General features: G+C 33.4%; 1 protein-coding gene across 1 annotated transcript in view; it reads right to left on the bottom strand.

The window, feature by feature from the left end:
• Positions 1-20484: 20484 nt before the first annotated feature.
• The window catches only part of LOC126886429 (cysteine sulfinic acid decarboxylase), a 68029-nt gene continuing 66577 nt past the window's right edge, over positions 20485-21936 (bottom strand). The window contains exon 4 of the mRNA XM_050653362.1: positions 20485-21006. Coding sequence (XP_050509319.1) covers positions 20567-21006 — 440 coding nt within the window. The 3' untranslated portion in view covers positions 20485-20566. The remainder of the gene's footprint in view (positions 21007-21936) is intronic.

The raw sequence follows: 21936 nt of genomic DNA on the forward strand, positions 1-21936 counted from the left end.
TAATATATTATTTTCTTACTCTATATTTTGTTGTATTTTAATATTTTAATTCCACAAAAATCAAACTAATTTTATTATTGTTTGTGAAATATTGTTTAAACAATTGCATATGTTTAAAAATAATACACTTTTATTATTTAAGTTAAAATATATGAACAAAGAAAGTTTTTGCTAATAAAAGTGTTATTTCAAAGGATAGAGTATGTGTTTTTATTTTGCAATAAACAAATTTATTTATTTATATCGAAATGTAATAAAAATTAAAATGTATCAATCATTACCAAAGGTCATTGGAATGCCCAATCAGAGAAAACTATCCGCTGTCCTGCGCGTAGCACCAATAATTAATGTTTATTTAAAAAAATTCCTGACGCCGTGATGTTAATCAATTTTAATTTTGCAAAATTGCAAATGAAAGGTACGGTACACTTTTATAAGCAAAAAAAATTTCAACTTGCTATCTGCTTTATTTTCAGTTCTATAACATTTTGAAAAAATTAATTTTTTTTACGAAAGCTGGATTGCAAAATTTATTTTGCAAAATCTATTGAACCGATCTTAATGAAATTTACAGCATTGTTTTACTGTATAATTAAGTTTTTTAGGGTGAAGTACGAAGGTCCTAAGTGCAGCATAAATGGTTGAAAAACGTAAAATGCGAATACTTGTTTTTGTATGTTTTTTTCACAATTATTACTATTTTGCAACAAGGGTGACTATTTTGTAAATTTTTAACCAACTCTATATGGTGGGAAATTTAATTACGCAACTTTTATGTCAATACAACTTTTCTCGGAAATGAATACTTTTAAAGTTATAATCAATAAACCAAGAAAAATATCGAATTTTCCTTAATTTTTTGACATTTTGATTATTTAAACAATGTTCCGGACCTTTTTGAGAGGGAGGATAACTCAAATATTATTACTTGATTTATTTTCAAGCAATTTCTGCAAAAAAATTTGAGTCACCTCTCAACGTCCAAATGTACTAATATTTTTACAGATGGGCCCTGGTCTATTAGTAGAATAACGAGGACGAATAAAAATATGAATATACAAATGGACGAATGGGATAAATATTATTATATTAAGTATATACACTCTCCCAACTTACGAACAAATACAGACAAAAACCATAGATATATTAACATAGACAGAGTGTCAAATTAACCGAAGTGACGACACCATCTTCTTTTTTTGGCTTATGTTCATTATGTGTGTAGCTATCTATTTACTTTTAATTAGTGACATTGCTTTACCCTGAAATTCACCCTTAACTTAACATTTGATAAGGCGTTATTGCCAAGGCACCCGTATTCGAAATTCTAGGCTTATGTTTTACTTGACTAACAAATGCATTATCACATGTATGTTAGGGTAATATTGAAAAATGAATGGTACTTAAAACCCATCCACTCTCGAGCAAAGTGTAACGTAAACTGTCTTGTGGCGCTCTTGATAATGCTGAGAGAGCCCAACCGGAAATGGCAATTAGGACACAGGCGCACTGTGCAGATTCTAAGATAACTAAATTATCTGACATTATTCCACACGAAGGCAACGCCTGAAGAAACGTGTTAGGCCAAAAAACAGATTTTCCATTTTTTTAAGTTTATGGCACTGTTGAACTCGAGGTGCAATATATTCTTTAGAAACGCCGAAGACCACAACTCAATAACCACAAGAACCACAACTCAATAAAACTATAAAACAAACAAACAGTGGCGACGCGTGACAGTGACGCGAAACAGATGCAAAAAATCTTATTTAAAAAAGTGAAGATCTGGCTAAATGTATTGTTATATTTCTATTTGATATGAAAATTAAATTTTGATAATTATAAACAGAATTCAATTTAATATAAAATATTTTCAATTTTCTCAACCACGGGCATATAAATTTAGAACAACCTGTATACAACAAATTGTTATATTTAATTTTAAGAAGTGATTAAACGAAACTCGGGACAATGCGCTTAGAACAAACAAAGTGAATGGCGCGTACCATTATCGTTGTTCGCGGAAGGTTCGATCATTAGCCTATGCTAAATAAAACTCAAGTGAAATCGATAATAGGTCATTATCGTTGTTCGCGGAAGGTTCGATCATTAGCTTATGCTAAATAAGACTCAGTTGAAGTAGATAATAGATCATTAAATTTTGTAAATAGTAGAAAGTAATTTTAGAATGGGAATTAACTATTTTTCTTTTGAAATCCATTAAGCATATTTAGAAAGATTAAAAATTGGTTTTGAGGAATACTGCGAATGAGAGTTGGTGGTGGAAGTTTGATTTATGAATCTGGAAGGGATATTTAGAAAGTAGGGAAATGAATGACAAATAGAGATCAGAATGTTTGGAGCTGTCGAGAAGTGAAGTCCAGTAGTAGACGGTAGTGTACGGAGAGTGAGAAAGCCGGTGTAGTTCCGTGAGTGTGGAGTATCTATCGTGGAACGAGAGGTAGGCCAGGTTGAGAGTAAAAGAACCTCCTTGAGCCAAGAGTGTCCCGGTAGCTGATTGCAGTTTCGAAAAAGGTAGAATACAGCATCACGACAGAAGCAGGTACGAGAGCTATACGAGCTAGTTTTCAAAGGAGAACATTACTGAAAGCCAGGACGAGGTTTTGGTCGCAGCCAAGGATAGCAGGAAACGGGTCTTGTGTGAAGACATTCTCAGTTCACCAGAAAAAGGTCAGTCTCATTTGTTTGGACATGAATGTATGGGTTTTTCGTATTAAATACCACATTATAAATTGAAGAACATAATAAATAATATCAGAAAAGCTTCATCAAACTTAAATAGAATTGTTGCTAATAAATCATAATAGTTAAATGTTAATAAAAACTTTCAATTGGAAACCAAAAGGAAATAAGATTCCCATTTGTAAATGTTATGTTTAAGAAAAATAAGATCTAGCAAATATTAAGCAGTGATTGCCATTTAAATAAAATAAACAATATTTTGATTATAATTGTAACCCATATGTGTGTATTATTTTACTCTTTTCTTTCCTATCCCGATTAGGAACCATTGAGAAATACTTAGAAGCCACGAGAGTAAGTAATTAATTTTATTATTCGCCCTGAGATTGAAAACATATTGATATGTGATCTGGTACATTAATTAGATTATGATTAATGCATTGATTAAATTAAATGACATATAAGAATATTATCTCATATCAATAATCAAGATCAAATCAACTGTCGTCCAACGTGGAAAGCATTGTAAAGTATTTCTAGTGGCAAATTTGAAGGATAGAAAGAGTAAAGCCGGTATTTGAAAATTTATATGCCTGTGGTAAAAAGCGAGATACTTACATTTGATAACATAAAATTTTAGATCTCTTTAGGTACAAATTTTACATAACTGATTTAATATTTTATTTTTACGATATTTACATTTCATATATTTATTGACAATTTATAATATTTGGGTGAGAAAAAGTCGTCTTGGTAACATACTAGTAAAATTTCATATTTGGCGGGGACAGTACTTCTTGAAAACAAATGTCTGTGACAAGAAGCCAAAGTAAAGACAACAAAAAACAAAAAGAACATTCAGACCCAGAAGATATTTTAGACACGACAATCATGGCATCAGAAAATCAAGAATTATCAGGAATAGATAAACTATTACAACTGATGCAACTCCAGTCACAAAAACTGGATGACAATCAAAGAGAAACACAACAAAAAATGGATGAAACACAACAAAAAATGGATGAAAATCAACGTGAAACGAAACAAGCCATGGAAGAAACATCAAAGAAAATGGATAAAGTGGATCAAAAAATGGATGAAACACAACAAAAAATGGATGAAACACAACAAAAAATGGATGAAACACAACAAAAATTGGATCAAAAAATGGATGAAACACAACAAAAAATGAAACAAGCAATAGAAGAGAACAACAAGAAAATGGAGGAACGCATAGAAAAGTATGAAGTGAAAATTAAAGATCACATGCAAGAACAAGAAATGAGAATGAAGGACCACATGAAAGAACAAGAAATGAAAATTCAAAATAAAATGAAGGAGTTAACGGATTGCCAGAAAAAAGAAATGGAAAGTTTGGAAAACAAGTTGGAAAATGCTATTCAAGTAGACAGAGAAGAAGTGGAAAAAAGAATCACAGGAATAGAAAAACAAGTCACCGAAAACAGGACGCAACAGAATGTCGGAGAAAGAAGAGAAATGGTTATACATAGCACAGATGACGTGAAGATAAGGTTTGGCGGGGATGTAAGAAGATTACACCCAGTGCCGTTCATAAATAGCCTAAAAAAGAAAATACAGCACATCGGCAATTTCGAAACAGCAAAAGAAACTATCAGAAACCATCTAAAATATGAAGCAAGCCTATGGTTCGATTGCAAAGAAGAAGAATTTGACAGTTGGCAACAATTTGAACAAAAATTTTTGAATTATTTCTGGGGAAAAGTCCAACAATTGGAAATTAACAAGGAATTGCAAAATGGGAAATACAATGATAGGATGGGTATATCAGAAAGGACATATGCATTACAAATTTACTATAACGCAAAACATTTACAATATAATTACTCATCGGAACAATTAGTAGAACTGATTGCAATACATTTCGAAGAAACGCTGGAAGACCATATCACATTGCAAAACTACAAAGACATAGATAGTTTATGCCAATTCCTACTAATAAGAGAATCACGTTTAAGAGAAAGAAAATCAAGAAGGTCGCGAGAAGATTACAGGCCCCGAGAAACACAGGATTACAGAGATAGAAATCAAAATAGGAGGGACTATACAAGACGAGATTTTAATCCCAGAAGGGAAAACGAAAATAGAGACAACGGAAGAGGAAATTATGAACAAAGAAATAGGCAATGGAATGAGGACAGAAATCGAGAATACCAGAATAGAAACACCACACGCTCAAATCAAGAAAACAGAAATAATGGTAGACAAAATGAACAGGGATATCGAGAAAACCGAAACAGATCCGACAGACCAAGAGAAAATAGAAGAGAAGTAAATAATACCCAGACAGATGAATATGACGGAGAGAGACATTATGACGAAAATATAAACAACGATGAGCAACCGGCGTTTTTTCACGACGGCGCTCACTAAAAACCAAAAATCAAACAGGAATCTTTTGTAACCCCAAGGAGTTTATTAAATTGGCAAGAAACAACGAAAAGAAAAATGGAGTTAATTTAAAATTTGTGGATGGATTTATCAACGAGAAACCAATTAAAATTATGATAGACACTGGATCTGAAATAACATTGGTCAACAGAAAACTAATAGAAGAAGTTAACTTAACAAATTTAATTTACAAAATACCTAGGGTAAATTTAGTGGGCGCAAACAAACGGACATTGGCAACTATAAATGAAGGCATACGAGTAATGGTACGACTAGGTAAGAAGATGTATGCACTACAATGTGTAATAATGCCAAACATGTCACATGACATGATAGTAGGAGTTGACGAATTGGCAGAAAAACATGTAGTGATAGATTTTAAAAATAATACGATGAATCTAACAGAAGAAAAAGAAGAAGAACAGGACAAGGAACAGGAGAAACAAAATACGGACGAATCAGGTAAAGAACAAACAGTGGAAATGAATTTGGCAACGAAGCAAGGACAAAGAAGAAAAGGGAGAAAAAGTCAGAAAAAGACAAAAGAAAATGAAACCTGTGGCTCCTCAAAAGAAGAGTTGAGCCCAGAAGAAGAAAAATTGAGAGTATCAAAAGCAAAAGAAAACTGGGATTCCTCAAAAGAAGAGATGAGCTCAGGAGAAGAAGAAATAAAGCTAACAAATGAAAGCGAAAAAGATATAATCGAAACAGTGGCATTTGAAGAGGAGGCATATGAAAACGAGGATGCAGAATGCACGGTAAAAGTATGTGAAAAATCTGAGGAAAAAGACAGAAGATTGATATGGGAAAAAGGGAAAGACAACATAATAGCCGACACTCTAACACAGGATGAGGACACTGAAAATAAGGAAACAATTACTCTACAGGTGGGACTAATTAGAGTAATACAAGAAGAAGGGGTATAAGACGTAGATTAAAGTAAGGAAATATACAGGGAGTTGGTTTTGCCTCGAGAAAATTTATTTAAAATTGCAGATAAATTTTATTGAATACAAGGCGGGGATTTGTTATATTTCTATTTGATATGAAAATTAAATTTTGATAATTATAAACAGAATTCAATTTAATATAAAATATTTTCAATTTTCTCAACCACGGGCATATAAATTTAGAACAACCTGTATACAACAAATTGATATATTTAATTTTAAGAAGTGATTAAACGAAACTCGGGACAATGCGCTTAGAACAAACAAAGTGAATGGCGCGTACCATTATCGTTGTTCGCGGAAGGTTCGATCATTAGCCTATGCTAAATAAAACTCAAGTGAAATCGATAATAGGTCATTATCGTTGTTCGCGGAAGGTTCGATCATTAGCTTATGCTAAATAAGACTCAGTTGAAGTAGATAATAGATCATTAAATTTTGTAAATAGTAGAAAGTAATTTTAGAATGGGCATTAACTATTTTTCTTTTGAAATCCATTAAGCATATTTAGAAAGATTAAAAATTGGTTTTGAGGAATACTGCGAATGAGAGTTGGTGGTGGAAGTTTGATTTGTGAATCTGGAAGGGATATTTAGAAAGTAGGGAAATGAATGACAAATAGAGATCAGAATGTTTGGAGCTGTCGAGAAGTGAAGTCCAGTAGTAGACGGTTGTGTACGGAGAGTGAGAAAGCCGGTGTAGTTCCGTGAGTGTGGAGTATCTATCGTGGAACGAGAGGTAGGCCAGGTTGAGAGTAAAAGAACCTCCTTGAGCCAAGAGTGTCCCGGTAGCTGATTGCAGTTTCGAAAAAGGTAGAATACAGCATCACGACAGAAGCAGGTACGAGAGCTATACGAGCTAGTTTTCAAAGGAGAACATTACTGAAAGCCAGGACGAGGTTTTGATCGCAGCCAAGGATAGCAGGAAACGGGTCTTGTGTGAAGACATTCTCAGTTCACCAGAAAAAGGTCAGTCTCATTTGTTTGGACATGAATTTATGGGTTTTTCGTATTAAATACCACATTATAAATTGAAGAACATAATAAATAATATCAGAAAAGCTTCATCAAACTTAAATAGAATTGTTGCTAATAAATCATAATAGTTAAATGTTAATAAAAACTTTCAATTGGAAACCAAAAGGAAATAAGATTCCCATTTGTAAATGTTATGTTTAAGAAAAATAAGATCTAGCAAATATTAAGCAGTGATTGCCATTTAAATAAAATAAACAATATTTTGATTATAATTGTAACCCATATGTGTGTATTATTTTACTCTTTTCTTTCCTATCCCGATTAGGAACCATTGAGAAATACTTAGAAGCCACGAGAGTAAGTAATTAATTTTATAATTCGCCCTGAGATTGAAAACATATTGATATGTGATCTGGTAAATTAATTAGATTATGATTAATGCATTGATTAAATTAAATGACATATAAGAATATTATCTCATATCAATAATCAAGATCACATCAGTATATATTATAGCTTCAATAATATCATTTTGTATATCACTTGAAACTCTCGAAAAAACATTTCATGTTTCTAGATGTTGGCAAAATTTTTGATCTTTTTTGGCAATTAATGTTAACAATTCCCTGTAATTGCCTCGATTGTCAGAGTCGTCGCCCTCAAAATAACCACGAAACTCTAATTCTTGTTTGGCCAAAAAACATGCGGTATCTATTATAAGTGTGCTAAGGATATACCTATCTATTTTTTTTAACAAACTCATTATGTTTAGCAATATTTGCTTTAAAAGCTTGGTTAAGAGAACTTTTGATTTTTGTTTTGCCAAACTGGATCAAAATGGGTGTACATCTTACATGTAGGTAACGGAGAAATTTCATGTCTCCTTTTTAAAAATCTAACACTATTTAAATCATGAACCTGGTCCACCCATTTTTCTGTAGAAACCAGAAGACATGGCCAACAATACAGTCTATTTTTCTTTCAACCACTTAACCAAGGATTTTCACTGTACCAACTAAATTTAAAATATCGAACCACTTTTTTTGATTCCTTTTTTAAATTGTTTAAAACACGTCTTTTATTTTCAATAATCTCATTTTTTTTCTTCAGAATTATACAAGGAGAATTACTTTTCAAGTAGTTGATCGATTACGCAGCGACACTCATCCATGGTTAACTGCACGCACACTTTTTATAGGTACTGTAACCAAATTTAAATCTGGTAACAGGGCTACTGATATACACAGCGCGCTTACGCCGCCGTCGCTCCTTCAAAATTTTAGGACACTAGCCGGTCCCGAGCCACAGCTAGGATATAACTATTGCATTTTAACCATAAAATGAGACTGGTAACAGAGTATATTATAATAAAGTGCAACTGAGTCACATAAACTCGCCAATATTTTCGTGTATCTACGAGTATTTGGCTATTTACTGAATTAGGTACTATTAACACATAATATAATAATATATTTCTATTATATGTGATATTATATGTGATCTGGTAAATTAATTAGATTATGATTAATGCATTGATTAAATTAAATGACATATAAGAATATTATCTCATATCAATAATCAAGATCAAATCAACTGTCGTCCAACGTGGAAAGCATTGTAAAGTATTTCTAGTGGCAAATTTGAAGGATAGAAAGAGTAAAGCCGGTATTTGAAAATTTATATGCCTGTGGTAAAAAGCGAGATACTTACATTTGATAACATAAAATTTTAGATCTCTTTAGGTACAAATTTTACATAACTGATTTAATATTTTATTTTTACGATATTTACATTTCATATATTTATTGACAATTTATAATATTTGGGTGAGAAAAAGTCGTCTTGGTAACATACTAGTAAAATTTCATATTTGGCGGGGACAGTACTTCTTGAAAACAAATGTCTGTGACAAGAAGCCAAAGTAAAGACAACAAAAAACAAAAAGAACATTCAGACCCAGAAGATATTTTAGACACGACAATCATGGCATCAGAAAATCAAGAATTATCAGGAATAGATAAACTATTACAACTGATGCAACTCCAGTCACAAAAACTGGATGACAATCAAAGAGAAACACAACAAAAAATGGATGAAACACAACAAAAAATGGATGAAAATCAACGTGAAACGAAACAAGCCATGGAAGAAACATCAAAGAAAATGGATAAAGTGGATCAAAAAATGGATGAAACACAACAAAAAATGGATGAAACACAACAAAAAATGGATGAAACACAACAAAAATTGGATCAAAAAATGGATGAAACACAACAAAAAATGAAACAAGCAATAGAAGAGAACAACAAGAAAATGGAGGAACGCATAGAAAAGTATGAAGTGAAAATTAAAGATCACATGCAAGAACAAGAAATGAGAATGAAGGACCACATGAAAGAACAAGAAATGAAAATTCAAAATAAAATGAAGGAGTTAACGGATTGCCAGAAAAAAGAAATGGAAAGTTTGGAAAACAAGTTGGAAAATGCTATTCAAGTAGACAGAGAAGAAGTGGAAAAAAGAATCACAGGAATAGAAAAACAAGTCACCGAAAACAGGACGCAACAGAATGTCGGAGAAAGAAGAGAAATGGTTATACATAGCACAGATGACGTGAAGATAAGGTTTGGCGGGGATGTAAGAAGATTACACCCAGTGCCGTTCATAAATAGCCTAAAAAAGAAAATACAGCACATCGGCAATTTCGAAACAGCAAAAGAAACTATCAGAAACCATCTAAAATATGAAGCAAGCCTATGGTTCGATTGCAAAGAAGAAGAATTTGACAGTTGGCAACAATTTGAACAAAAATTTTTGAATTATTTCTGGGGAAAAGTCCAACAATTGGAAATTAACAAGGAATTTCAAAATGGGAAATACAATGATAGGATGGGTATATCAGAAAGGACATATGCATTACAAATTTACTATAACGCAAAACATTTACAATATAATTACTCATCGGAACAATTAGTAGAACTGATTGCAATACATTTCGAAGAAACGCTGGAAGACCATATCACATTGCAAAACTACAAAGACATAGATAGTTTATGCCAATTCCTACAAATAAGAGAATCACGTTTAAGAGAAAGAAAATCAAGAAGGTCGCGAGAAGATTACAGGCCCCGAGAAACACAGGATTACAGAGATAGAAATCAAAATAGGAGGGACTATACAAGACGAGATTTTAATCCCAGAAGGGAAAACGAAAATAGAGACAACGGAAGAGGAAATTATGAACAAAGAAATAGGCAATGGAATGAGGACAGAAATCGAGAATACCAGAATAGAAACACCACACGCTCAAATCAAGAAAACAGAAATAATGGTAGACAAAATGAACAGGGATATCGAGAAAACCGAAACAGATCCGACAGACCAAGAGAAAATAGAAGAGAAGTAAATAATACCCAGACAGATGAATATGACGGAGAGAGACATTATGACGAAAATATAAACAACGATGAGCAACCGGCGTTTTTTCACGACGGCGCTCACTAAAAACCAAAAATCAAACAGGAATCTTTTGTAACCCCAAGGAGTTTATTAAATTGGCAAGAAACAACGAAAAGAAAAATGGAGTTAATTTAAAATTTGTGGATGGATTTATCAACGAGAAACCAATTAAAATTATGATAGACACTGGATCTGAAATAACATTGGTCAACAGAAAACTAATAGAAGAAGTTAACTTAACAAATTTAATTTACAAAATACCTAGGGTAAATTTAGTGGGCGCAAACAAACGGACATTGGCAACTATAAATGAAGGCATACGAGTAATGGTACGACTAGGTAAGAAGATGTATGCACTACAATGTGTAATAATGCCAAACATGTCACATGACATGATAGTAGGAGTTGACGAATTGGCAGAAAAACATGTAGTGATAGATTTTAAAAATAATACGATGAATCTAACAGAAGAAAAAGAAGAAGAACAGGACAAGGAACAGGAGAAACAAAATACGGACGAATCAGGTAAAGAACAAACAGTGGAAATGAATTTGGCAACGAAGCAAGGACAAAGAAGAAAAGGGAGAAAAAGTCAGAAAAAGACAAAAGAAAATGAAACCTGTGGCTCCTCAAAAGAAGAGTTGACCCCAGAAGAAGAAAAATTGAGAGTATCAAAAGCAAAAGAAAACTGGGATTCCTCAAAAGAAGAGATGAGCTCAGGAGAAGAAGAAATAAAGCTAACAAATGAAAGCGAAAAAGATATAATCGAAACAGTGGCATTTGAAGAGGAGGCATATGAAAACGAGGATGCAGAATGCACGGTAAAAGTATGTGAAAAATCTGAGGAAAAAGACAGAAGATTGATATGGGAAAAAGGGAAAGACAACATAATAGCCGACACTCTAACACAGGATGAGGACACTGAAAATAAGGAAACAATTACTCTACAGGTGGGACTAATTAGAGTAATACAAGAAGAAGGGGTATAAGACGTAGATTAAAGTAAGGAAATATACAGGGAGTTGGTTTTGCCTCGAGAAAATTTATTTAAAATTGCAGATAAATTTTATTGAATACAAGGCGGGGATTTGTTATATTTCTATTTGATATGAAAATTAAATTTTGATAATTATAAACAGAATTCAATTTAATATAAAATATTTTCAATTTTCTCAACCACGGGCATATAAATTTAGAACAACCTGTATACAACAAATTGATATATTTAATTTTAAGAAGTGATTAAACGAAACTCGGGACAATGCGCTTAGAACAAACAAAGTGAATGGCGCGTACCATTATCGTTGTTCGCGGAAGGTTCGATCATTAGCCTATGCTAAATAAAACTCAAGTGAAATCGATAATAGGTCATTATCGTTGTTCGCGGAAGGTTCGATCATTAGCTTATGCTAAATAAGACTCAGTTGAAGTAGATAATAGATCATTAAATTTTGTAAATAGTAGAAAGTAATTTTAGAATGGGCATTAACTATTTTTCTTTTGAAATCCATTAAGCATATTTAGAAAGATTAAAAATTGGTTTTGAGGAATACTGCGAATGAGAGTTGGTGGTGGAAGTTTGATTTGTGAATCTGGAAGGGATATTTAGAAAGTAGGGAAATGAATGACAAATAGAGATCAGAATGTTTGGAGCTGTCGAGAAGTGAAGTCCAGTAGTAGACGGTTGTGTACGGAGAGTGAGAAAGCCGGTGTAGTTCCGTGAGTGTGGAGTATCTATCGTGGAACGAGAGGTAGGCCAGGTTGAGAGTAAAAGAACCTCCTTGAGCCAAGAGTGTCCCGGTAGCTGATTGCAGTTTCGAAAAAGGTAGAATACAGCATCACGACAGAAGCAGGTACGAGAGCTATACGAGCTAGTTTTCAAAGGAGAACATTACTGAAAGCCAGGACGAGGTTTTGATCGCAGCCAAGGATAGCAGGAAACGGGTCTTGTGTGAAGACATTCTCAGTTCACCAGAAAAAGGTCAGTCTCATTTGTTTGGACATGAATTTATGGGTTTTTCGTATTAAATACCACATTATAAATTGAAGAACATAATAAATAATATCAGAAAAGCTTCATCAAACTTAAATAGAATTGTTGCTAATAAATCATAATAGTTAAATGTTAATAAAAACTTTCAATTGGAAACCAAAAGGAAATAAGATTCCCATTTGTAAATGTTATGTTTAAGAAAAATAAGATCTAGCAAATATTAAGCAGTGATTGCCATTTAAATAAAATAAACAATATTTTGATTATAATTGTAACCCATATGTGTGTATTATTTTACTCTTTTCTTTCCTATCCCGATTAGGAACCATTGAGAAATACTTAGAAGCCACGAGAGTAAGTAATTAATTTTATAATTCGCCCTGAGATTGAAAACATATTGATATGTGATCTGGTAAATTAATTAGATTATGATTAATGCATTGATTAAATTAAATGACATATAAGAATATTATCTCATATCAATAATCAAGATCACATCAGTATATATTATAGCTTCAATAATATCATTTTGTATATCACTTGAAACTCTCGAAAAAACATTTCATGTTTCTAGATGTTGGCAAAATTTTTGATCTTTTTTGGCAATTAATGTTAACAATTCCCTGTAATTGCCTCGATTGTCAGAGTCGTCGCCCTCAAAATAACCACGAAACTCTAATTCTTGTTTGGCCAAAAAACATGCGGTATCTATTATAAGTGTGCTAAGGATATACCTATCTATTTTTTTTAACAAACTCATTATGTTTAGCAATATTTGCTTTAAAAGCTTGGTTAAGAGAACTTTTGATTTTTGTTTTGCCAAACTGGATCAAAATGGGTGTACATCTTACATGTAGGTAACGGAGAAATTTCATGTCTCCTTTTTAAAAATCTAACACTATTTAAATCATGAACCTGGTCCACCCATTTTTCTGTAGAAACCAGAAGACATGGCCAACAATACAGTCTATTTTTCTTTCAACCACTTAACCAAGGATTTTCACTGTACCAACTAAATTTAAAATATCGAACCACTTTTTTTGATTCCTTTTTTAAATTGTTTAAAACACGTCTTTTATTTTCAATAATCTCATTTTTTTTCTTCAGAATTATACAAGGAGAATTACTTTTCAAGTAGTTGATCGATTACGCAGCGACACTCATCCATGGTTAACTGCACGCACACTTTTTATAGGTACTGTAACCAAATTTAAATCTGGTAACAGGGCTACTGATATACACAGCGCGCTTACGCCGCCGTCGCTCCTTCAAAATTTTAGGACACTAGCCGGTCCCGAGCCACAGCTAGGATATAACTATTGCATTTTAACCATAAAATGAGACTGGTAACAGAGTATATTATAATAAAGTGCAACTGAGTCACATAAACTCGCCAATATTTTCGTGTATCTACGAGTATTTGGCTATTTACTGAATTAGGTACTATTAACACATAATATAATAATATATTTCTATTGGTAAAAATATTGGTAAATGGAATTATTCATCGTCATAAAATATTTATTTGCAAGATTTTTAACTGTTACCTATGGTAACAGTGGTTACATGGACGCTTCGCAAGTGCAAAAAAATGGGTATATATATTTGCAAGTGATTTTAAAAATACAGCATTAGATGAAACCGATAATAAATAATAATAATAAATTAAATAAAGAAAGAAAGGATTAACACGACAATTACAGTCGATTATATGGAGCGACAGCATTACAAGCAAAACTAAATAGGCACCAAATCTTTACGATAATAGCCCTATGACTACACTGCTCACTGTATGACTATAATTAAGAGACGTGGGTGAGAAATGAAAGAATTGAGAATAAAACAAATGCAATGGAGATGATGTTTTGGAGAATAAGCCGCAGATTAACTGCCGAAGATTGGGAGTGGAAATCAAATAGAAGTAGGACAAGAGGGCGTCTTAGATTATAGTGTAACGGACAAATAAGAAGAAGATACCTACTGAAGAAGATATGTATGAAAAAAAGAAATGGGGATTGGGATATGGTAAAAAGGCAAACAGAATATGCTGCTGACAGCCACGGATAAGTAAGTACCTTACGCTCGGTTTCATAATCAGTTAAAGTGGACTCTAAATTTTAAGTTGGTACCTTTATCAATGGAATTCATATGGGTAAATGTCAACTTTAAAGTGAACTTTAGTTAATGTTCACTTTAAGTTGATTATGAAACCGGGCGTAAGTAGAATATTAAAGAATATTAGAAATTATGAATTTAGAAGATTATGCTAAATTCATAATTTAGCATAATCATCAGGAACATTTCATAACCACCTCCCTACATCAGGAACATTTCGACCTCACCAACGCTTGGAGAAGACAATGGGAGAGCGACTCACCACAGGAAGCACACTAAATAGCCTGTATCCATCAGAAACCGCCAGGCTTTGAACTGCCCCGCAATACATGGACGGCGCTGAACAGAATAAGAACAGGTACCGGTAGATGTGATGACAGCTTGCATAGATGGGGAAAGGCCCTTACTCGTGAGTAAAGCTCGGATTATAGGCAAAATGCCTTTTTTGCCTATTTTGCCTATTATAATTGTTTTTTGCACTTTTTGCCTTTTTTCGTAAATTCCGCCTATTTGTGCCTTTTTTAAAATTTCATGGTACTACCCATAATATTATTCTATTACTAAACCATTCTATAATAAAATTTTGGGTCAATAATAAAATATCAATGGTTTGTTTATATAACAGATTTCTAGGAAAATGTACCTGATCGAGACTTGAGGGTTAACTATTTGGAAATCCCTAAGCTTTATTAGTTTATTATCAGTTGTACAGTCGGTTACTGTATCAGAGTTTAGTCACATATTGCTATATCCTAGTTTAGTTTTGTTGCGTATACCGAAAAAACAAAGAACACGTTTTAAAACGTTTTAGACATTTGTGTGAAAAGATGACATCTAAATTAAGGCTATGGATCGCACCTTATTCGGAACTTTCTCTAGAAGGAGATGGAGCATTTTGTAAACCATGCGGCAAATCGGTAAGTTTTATTTTTTCTCTTTTTTTCTCGTCCCACAACATAACTAAATTCTAAAGCGGTTTTAGAATTCTAATTTTTTTTTTAATTATCAGATTTCAAGGAGAAAACAGTACTTTATTGACCAGCATTGTGGACCCCACTTCATAAACGTAATTTGGACAAACTAAATTCCTCTAAGTTAGCTCAAATATCTCTGCGGGATAGTTTAAGCAGTTCAAAAAAAAAGGAGGAAGACGCATTTAAATTTGATTTATGCCAGATGATGATTGCATTCAAGATTCCTCTATATAAAGTTAATAACCCTAGTTTTAAATGCTTTTTCGAAAACTATCTTAATAAATCCTTACCGGACGAGAGTACATTGAGAAAACATACTGTGAAAAAATGTTATGTGGAATGTATTTCAAAAATTAAGCGGGAGTTAGAGGGCAATTTTTGTATATTATCGTGGATGAAACGACAGATGTATGCGGCAGGTATATAGCTAATTTAATGATTGGAATTTTGAACGAAAACTTTGCGAGAAAACCTTATTTAGTTGCCGTTAAAGAATTGGAAAAAACAAACAATTTAACAATAAGTCGATTTATACAAGATAGTTTAACAAACCTCTTTTTATCCAACCCTATACCAGTGAATAAAATAGTTTTAATGCGTTCAGATGCTGCGGCATATATGTTAAAAGCTGCTGTTAATTTAAAGATTTTTTATCCTAATTCAATTCATTGCACTTGTGTAGCCCACGGGGTAAATAGAATTGCTGAAGAAATAAGAAATCTGTTTCCGTTGGTAAATAATTTTATAAATTTTATGAAAAAAGTTTTTGTAAAGGCTCCGTTGAGGGTGCAAATATATAAAGAAAGACTTCCCGGTGTCCCTTTTCCACCTAAACCAGTAATTACAAGGTGGGGAACCTGGCTCGAAGCAGTTTTTTTTTACTTTGAACACTGCAATGAAATAGAATTAGTTATGTCAGAATTTGGTGATGATATTTCCGAAGCCATTCGAGAAGCAAAAAAAAATATTAAAAAATCCCAAATTGAAACAGGAACTCGCTTATATCAATGACAGTTATAAATTAATAGTTACCACAATTACCTCATTAGAAAAACAAGAGATAAATTTATGTGAGTCAGTAAAATTAATAGATAATTTTAAGACGACAATTAAATCGGCACCTGGAAGTAACGGTCAATTAATTAAAAAAAAATGAAATATGTTTTCGACAAGAATGAAGGTTTTTCGTTTTTATCTAATGTTGCTAAAGTTTTGAATGGGACATTTTCCGAGGAATTACAAAGTATGCCAGATTTATTATCCTCTCTGAAATATGCTCCAATTACATCTGTCGATGTCGAACGTTGTTTTAAATGTGCAAATTAATTTTAAGTGATCGAAGACATAGTTTTAAGACCGAAAATATTGAAAAACATTTAGTTGTTTCTATTAATGATAAAATTTTAAGTGGTTACAATGTTTAATTATTAATTAACAGTTATTTAGTTACTAGTTTATTTATACTAATGTTATGATTATGATGTGTAAATATACCTGCCTTAAGTTAATATTACGTTAATTCACTTTGTACAATAAATACTAAGTTATATTCCTTTATTGCCTATATTTTGCCTAAATGTTAATATTCCTGCCTTTTTTAATAAAAATCTTTGCCTATATAGGCGCCTTTTTCTTCAATTTTTGTTGCCTATAAATCCAAGCTTTACTCATGAGTGTGACTGTGGTGCACAACGGCAGACCGTCCGCCACATTATTGAGGAATGCCCCCGAAGGCGGTACGTTACCCTGGAGTTTTCAATGAGTTCCTGAATGCGACCGAAAATGTTTTACATTATATTAATACATTGGATGTTCGTTTGTGATACTTCATGTAAAGTTGACACCATCTATCTATCGCCCGTCGGCAAATTCAAACAAAAATATAACTCCAGACCATCTTTTACCACCTTTCGTCCAGACAAATTAATATATGTATTTAATATATTTTTTACCATCAAAAATGAGATATTTTAATCAAATATTGTATCAAATGTAATTTGCAGAATAATTTTGAATTACGTTCCGCTAATGAACTCGCTTTTTTGTCCTTCAAAGAAGAAAAAAGTTTCAATTATATTGCTTAATAGTATAATTGTCTAACAATTTTAACTGTACTAATCCCCAAGTATAAATTTTTAAGTGCTAAACTGATTGATTTACGATGAGTAACCGGGTTGTAAAAATACCGACATGTGCCTAGATAAAGAGACATCGGTTTACTCGAATTTCATAACATACAAATATTATCTCTTTGAATTTGCCGACGGGCGAAATATCGATGGACCCGACTTTAAGGTTTTATATTTTTTTATCATTGAATAATCATCATCATCATTCCTTAACTCCTTGCATCCACTGTTGGATACAGGTCTCCTCCATATTCTTCCATTGTTCTCTATCTTGTGCCTTCTGTATTCAATTTCCCACTGTTTTCCTCAAGTCATCCATGCATCTTTTTGGTGGTCTACCTCGGTGTCTTTTATCTTCTCTAGGTCTCCATTCTATGAGTCTTTTGGTCTACCTATGACTATTTAAACGTGCTACATGTCCAGTCCATCTCCATTTGGCTTGCAGAATTTTTTCTATGACATTGGTCACTTTAGTTCTCTCACTATCCCATTTGGTACCATATCTCTTCTTGTTATTCCCAACACTGCTCTTTCCATTTTTCTTTAAGTTATTCTCATTTTATTTTCAGAATGTTTAGTCAAAGTTATGGTTGCAGAACCATATGTTATTACCGGCAGTATGCATTGGTTTTAAACTTTTTTCTACAAGCAAATCGGTAGCGTTCCTTTTAGAATATGTTATTGAATAAAAATCATTGAATAAAAAATAAAAAAAAACGAGATATCACTAAACTTTTATTTTGTGTTCTAAATCTACTTTAAATATACATATAATACAAGCAATAGATATATAAATATAATATAGCTCAACAGGCCTTAAAGGCCCATGGCTTGGAATTTCTCCACGGTTCTCCTGTCCATGGCCGCAGTTCTCCAATTTGATATCCCGATTGTTTCCAGGTCTTCCTTACATACTTCTAGCCACTTTTCCTCTTCTCCTCTTTCTTTCCCCTCTCAGAAGCGAGTCTTTTGCGCACCTTCCGTCAGCCATTCTCGCAAGATGACCTAACCAACTTATGCCCGTATTTATAGACGAGTCTCAAGACCTCGTCGAGTCTTGAGACCGACCGTGAATAAAAGTTGTATTTAGTTTACACACAAATTTTATTCAAGGTCGGTCTCGAGACCCGACGAGGTCTCAAGACTTGACTATAAATACGGGCCTTAGTCTCTTTGTTCTGACCATCTGGCTTATTTCTGGTTTCCGGTACAGCTCTCTGATCTCTGCATTTGTTCGTCTCCTCGAAACGTCTTCATCGTTTTTTACTACCCCGAACATCTCCCTTAGGACACTCCGCTCCCATATGTTCAGCATATTTTCTTGATTTTTGTTCATGACCCATGTTTCACTCCCGTAAAGAATTGTGGGCTGGATCACTGTTCGGTAGAGTCTTAATTTTGCCTCTCTGGGGATGTTTTTGGCTCTTAGTAGTTTGTATAGGGCTCCGACTGTCTTTCTTCCTCTCGAAAATCGTTTTCTAATTTCTTGGCTTTCTTCCCTTTTACTTGTTAGCGTTACTCCTAGATACCCAAACTCCGTAACCTTTTTAAGCAATACTCTTTATTCTCGTTATTTGTGGTAGTTTTCAGTTGTGCATCTTCATCTGAGGTTTGTCCCATTTCCATATACTTTGTTTTTTGCCCATTAGTTCTCAGTCCATACTGCTTGACCTTTACTTCAAAGAGTTTAAAAATCCTCAGCAGTTCACTTTCCGTTCTTGCCATTTGCACCACATCGTCCGCAAAGGCCAGATACTGGTTTCTGTTGTCAAAGATCATACCTTTCGTTCGTATTCCACTCTCTCTCAATATTGCCTCTAACAAGAAATTGAAGAGTAATGTGGACAACGGATATCGCTGCTTTAATCCCCTTTTAACTTCAAATTTTCCTGTTAGGCTTCCTTCTATCCTTACTCTATTGTCGGTCTTCACTAAGGTCATTTTTATGAGTCTGATCATCTTTTCCGGAATTACAAGTACTTTAGGGGCCTGGTACAGACGCCTTCTTATCACAGAATCGTAAGCTTGTGTGAAATCTATAAAGAGGAGGTTTAACTTTAATTGTTGCTCGTATGTACTGCTCCGAATCATTTTCAACACGAATATTTGATCTATGGTGGATCTGCATTTTTGAATCCTCCCTGGTATTCACCAACCTGCTCGTATAAGTGCCTTTCCAGTCTGCTTCTTACGACTCTGGCGAGTACCTTATATGTTACGTCTAGGAGAGTGATACCCCTATAGTTTTCACACACTGCTCTATCTCCCTTCTTATGAATGAGACATACTATGGCCTCTCTCCATACTTCCGGCATTTCCTCTCGCTCCCAGATTTTCGTCAACAGGCTGCATATTCGCGTTATAAGTGCTTCTCCCCCACACTTGATTAATTCTGCAGTAATACCATTGCTGCCTGCACTTTTATTGTTTTTCATGATTCATGCTATGTATGATTTCTCTTATTTCTTCCACGGTTAGAGTCTTTATTGTTTCCGCCGGGTCTCTGACTCCCTCTACCATTTCCACTTGCTCCTCATCACTTCCATAGGGTTCTTCATTAAGTAACAAGCAATAAATAGATTTCGATAAAATACTAGAGATCTCCGCCAAGTTATGGTTTCAGAACTATATTATGTTATTACCGGCAGTATGCATTGGTTTTAATCTTTTTTCTTCAAGCAAATCGGTAGCGTTCCTTTTAGAATATGTCATTGAATAAAATTATTGAATAGAAAAGAAAAAAAAAAAACGAGATATCACTAAACTTTTATTTTGTGTTCTAAATCTACTTTAAATATACATATAATACAAGCAATAAATAGATTTCGATAAAATACTAGAGATCTCCGCCCATCTTTTCTATCTGTTCGATGAAATAACACATATCAGCTTTTTCTAAACCCGAACTCTGAAATACTATCCTAAAGAAATTTGGATGTTCCTTTTGTGCCTGATAGGTAATCATCATCGAACCTTCTTTCATCATCCGTTCTTTAATTTTGGGTGCCACCTTATGTAACTTTTCTTTGTAGCTGGGATCTGTCTTGTCCAAGGTCCTTAAACTCGGAGGAACGTACCAGAAGCATACGTTTGTACATTCTGGATCATCTAAAAGTAGTTCGAAACCTTCTCTGTTTTTGATGCATTCAAGGAAGTACTTAGAATTTTCGAAAACTTTGTCTATGTGCTTTTCGAAACCACTGGTTCCTTTGGCTTTCCACATAAACCAAAATTTTAGGACGTCCACTCTTCTACCACACTGAACATGTTTGTCACCTAAAAAATGAATATAAGTTTATTACTAAAATTAAATAAAATAATTATTAAAAGCGAAACACATTCAGAAGGAAACATGGGCAGACTAATTCCGATCGTTATTTGCTAAAGGCGACGATAATGAACCACCAACACCTGAAGTTACGACAAACGAAGTAATAAACATCGAGGAGGGAGAGGTAAAGGAAGCATTAAGAAAATTAAAAAATAGAAAAGCTCCAGACAAGATCTAACTAAACAACTATTACAACTAATACAAAAAATAATAGAACAAAACAGAATACCACAAGAATGGAGATCAAACATCCTAATACATCTTTTCAAAAAAGGAGCCAAATCGGACCCGGAGAATTACAGAGAAATTAACTTAATAAACACAACATTAAAATTAACAACCAAAGTGATAACAAACAAATCTAATGAAATTAAAACATTAGCAGAAGAACAACAAGGTTTTAGGTCGGGAAGGTCATGCACTGACGCTATATTTTTAATGAGGCAAGTTCAAGAGAAATCGTTGGAATACAACAAACCAGCATATTTATGTTTCGTGGATCATAAGAAAGCATTTGACAGAGTAACATTAAAGGACGTTATCCATTTGTTATACTCCAGAGAGGTACCTCTAGGAATAATTAAAACGATCGAAAATATCTACCAGAACAACACAATAAAAGTAAAACTGGAAGATGAACTAACTGACCCAATTGAAGCCGTCAATGGGATAAGACAGGGGGATTCCTTGAGTCCTTTATTGTTCAATAGAATAGAAAAAGACTGTTGGACTTGTACACACTTCTATATAAATCTAAACGGGAACTGGTGTATGTTTTCAAAAGACTGATATTGTGTAAATAAATTTATTAAATCAGCTAAGTACTTTCAGCATATTAATGCCATCATCAGAGCTATCGTCTTATAGGTGTAAAA

The sequence above is a fragment of the Diabrotica virgifera genome, chromosome 6 (genome assembly GCF_917563875.1).
Source record: "Diabrotica virgifera virgifera chromosome 6, PGI_DIABVI_V3a".
Taxonomy (NCBI): Eukaryota; Metazoa; Arthropoda; class Insecta; order Coleoptera; family Chrysomelidae; genus Diabrotica; species Diabrotica virgifera.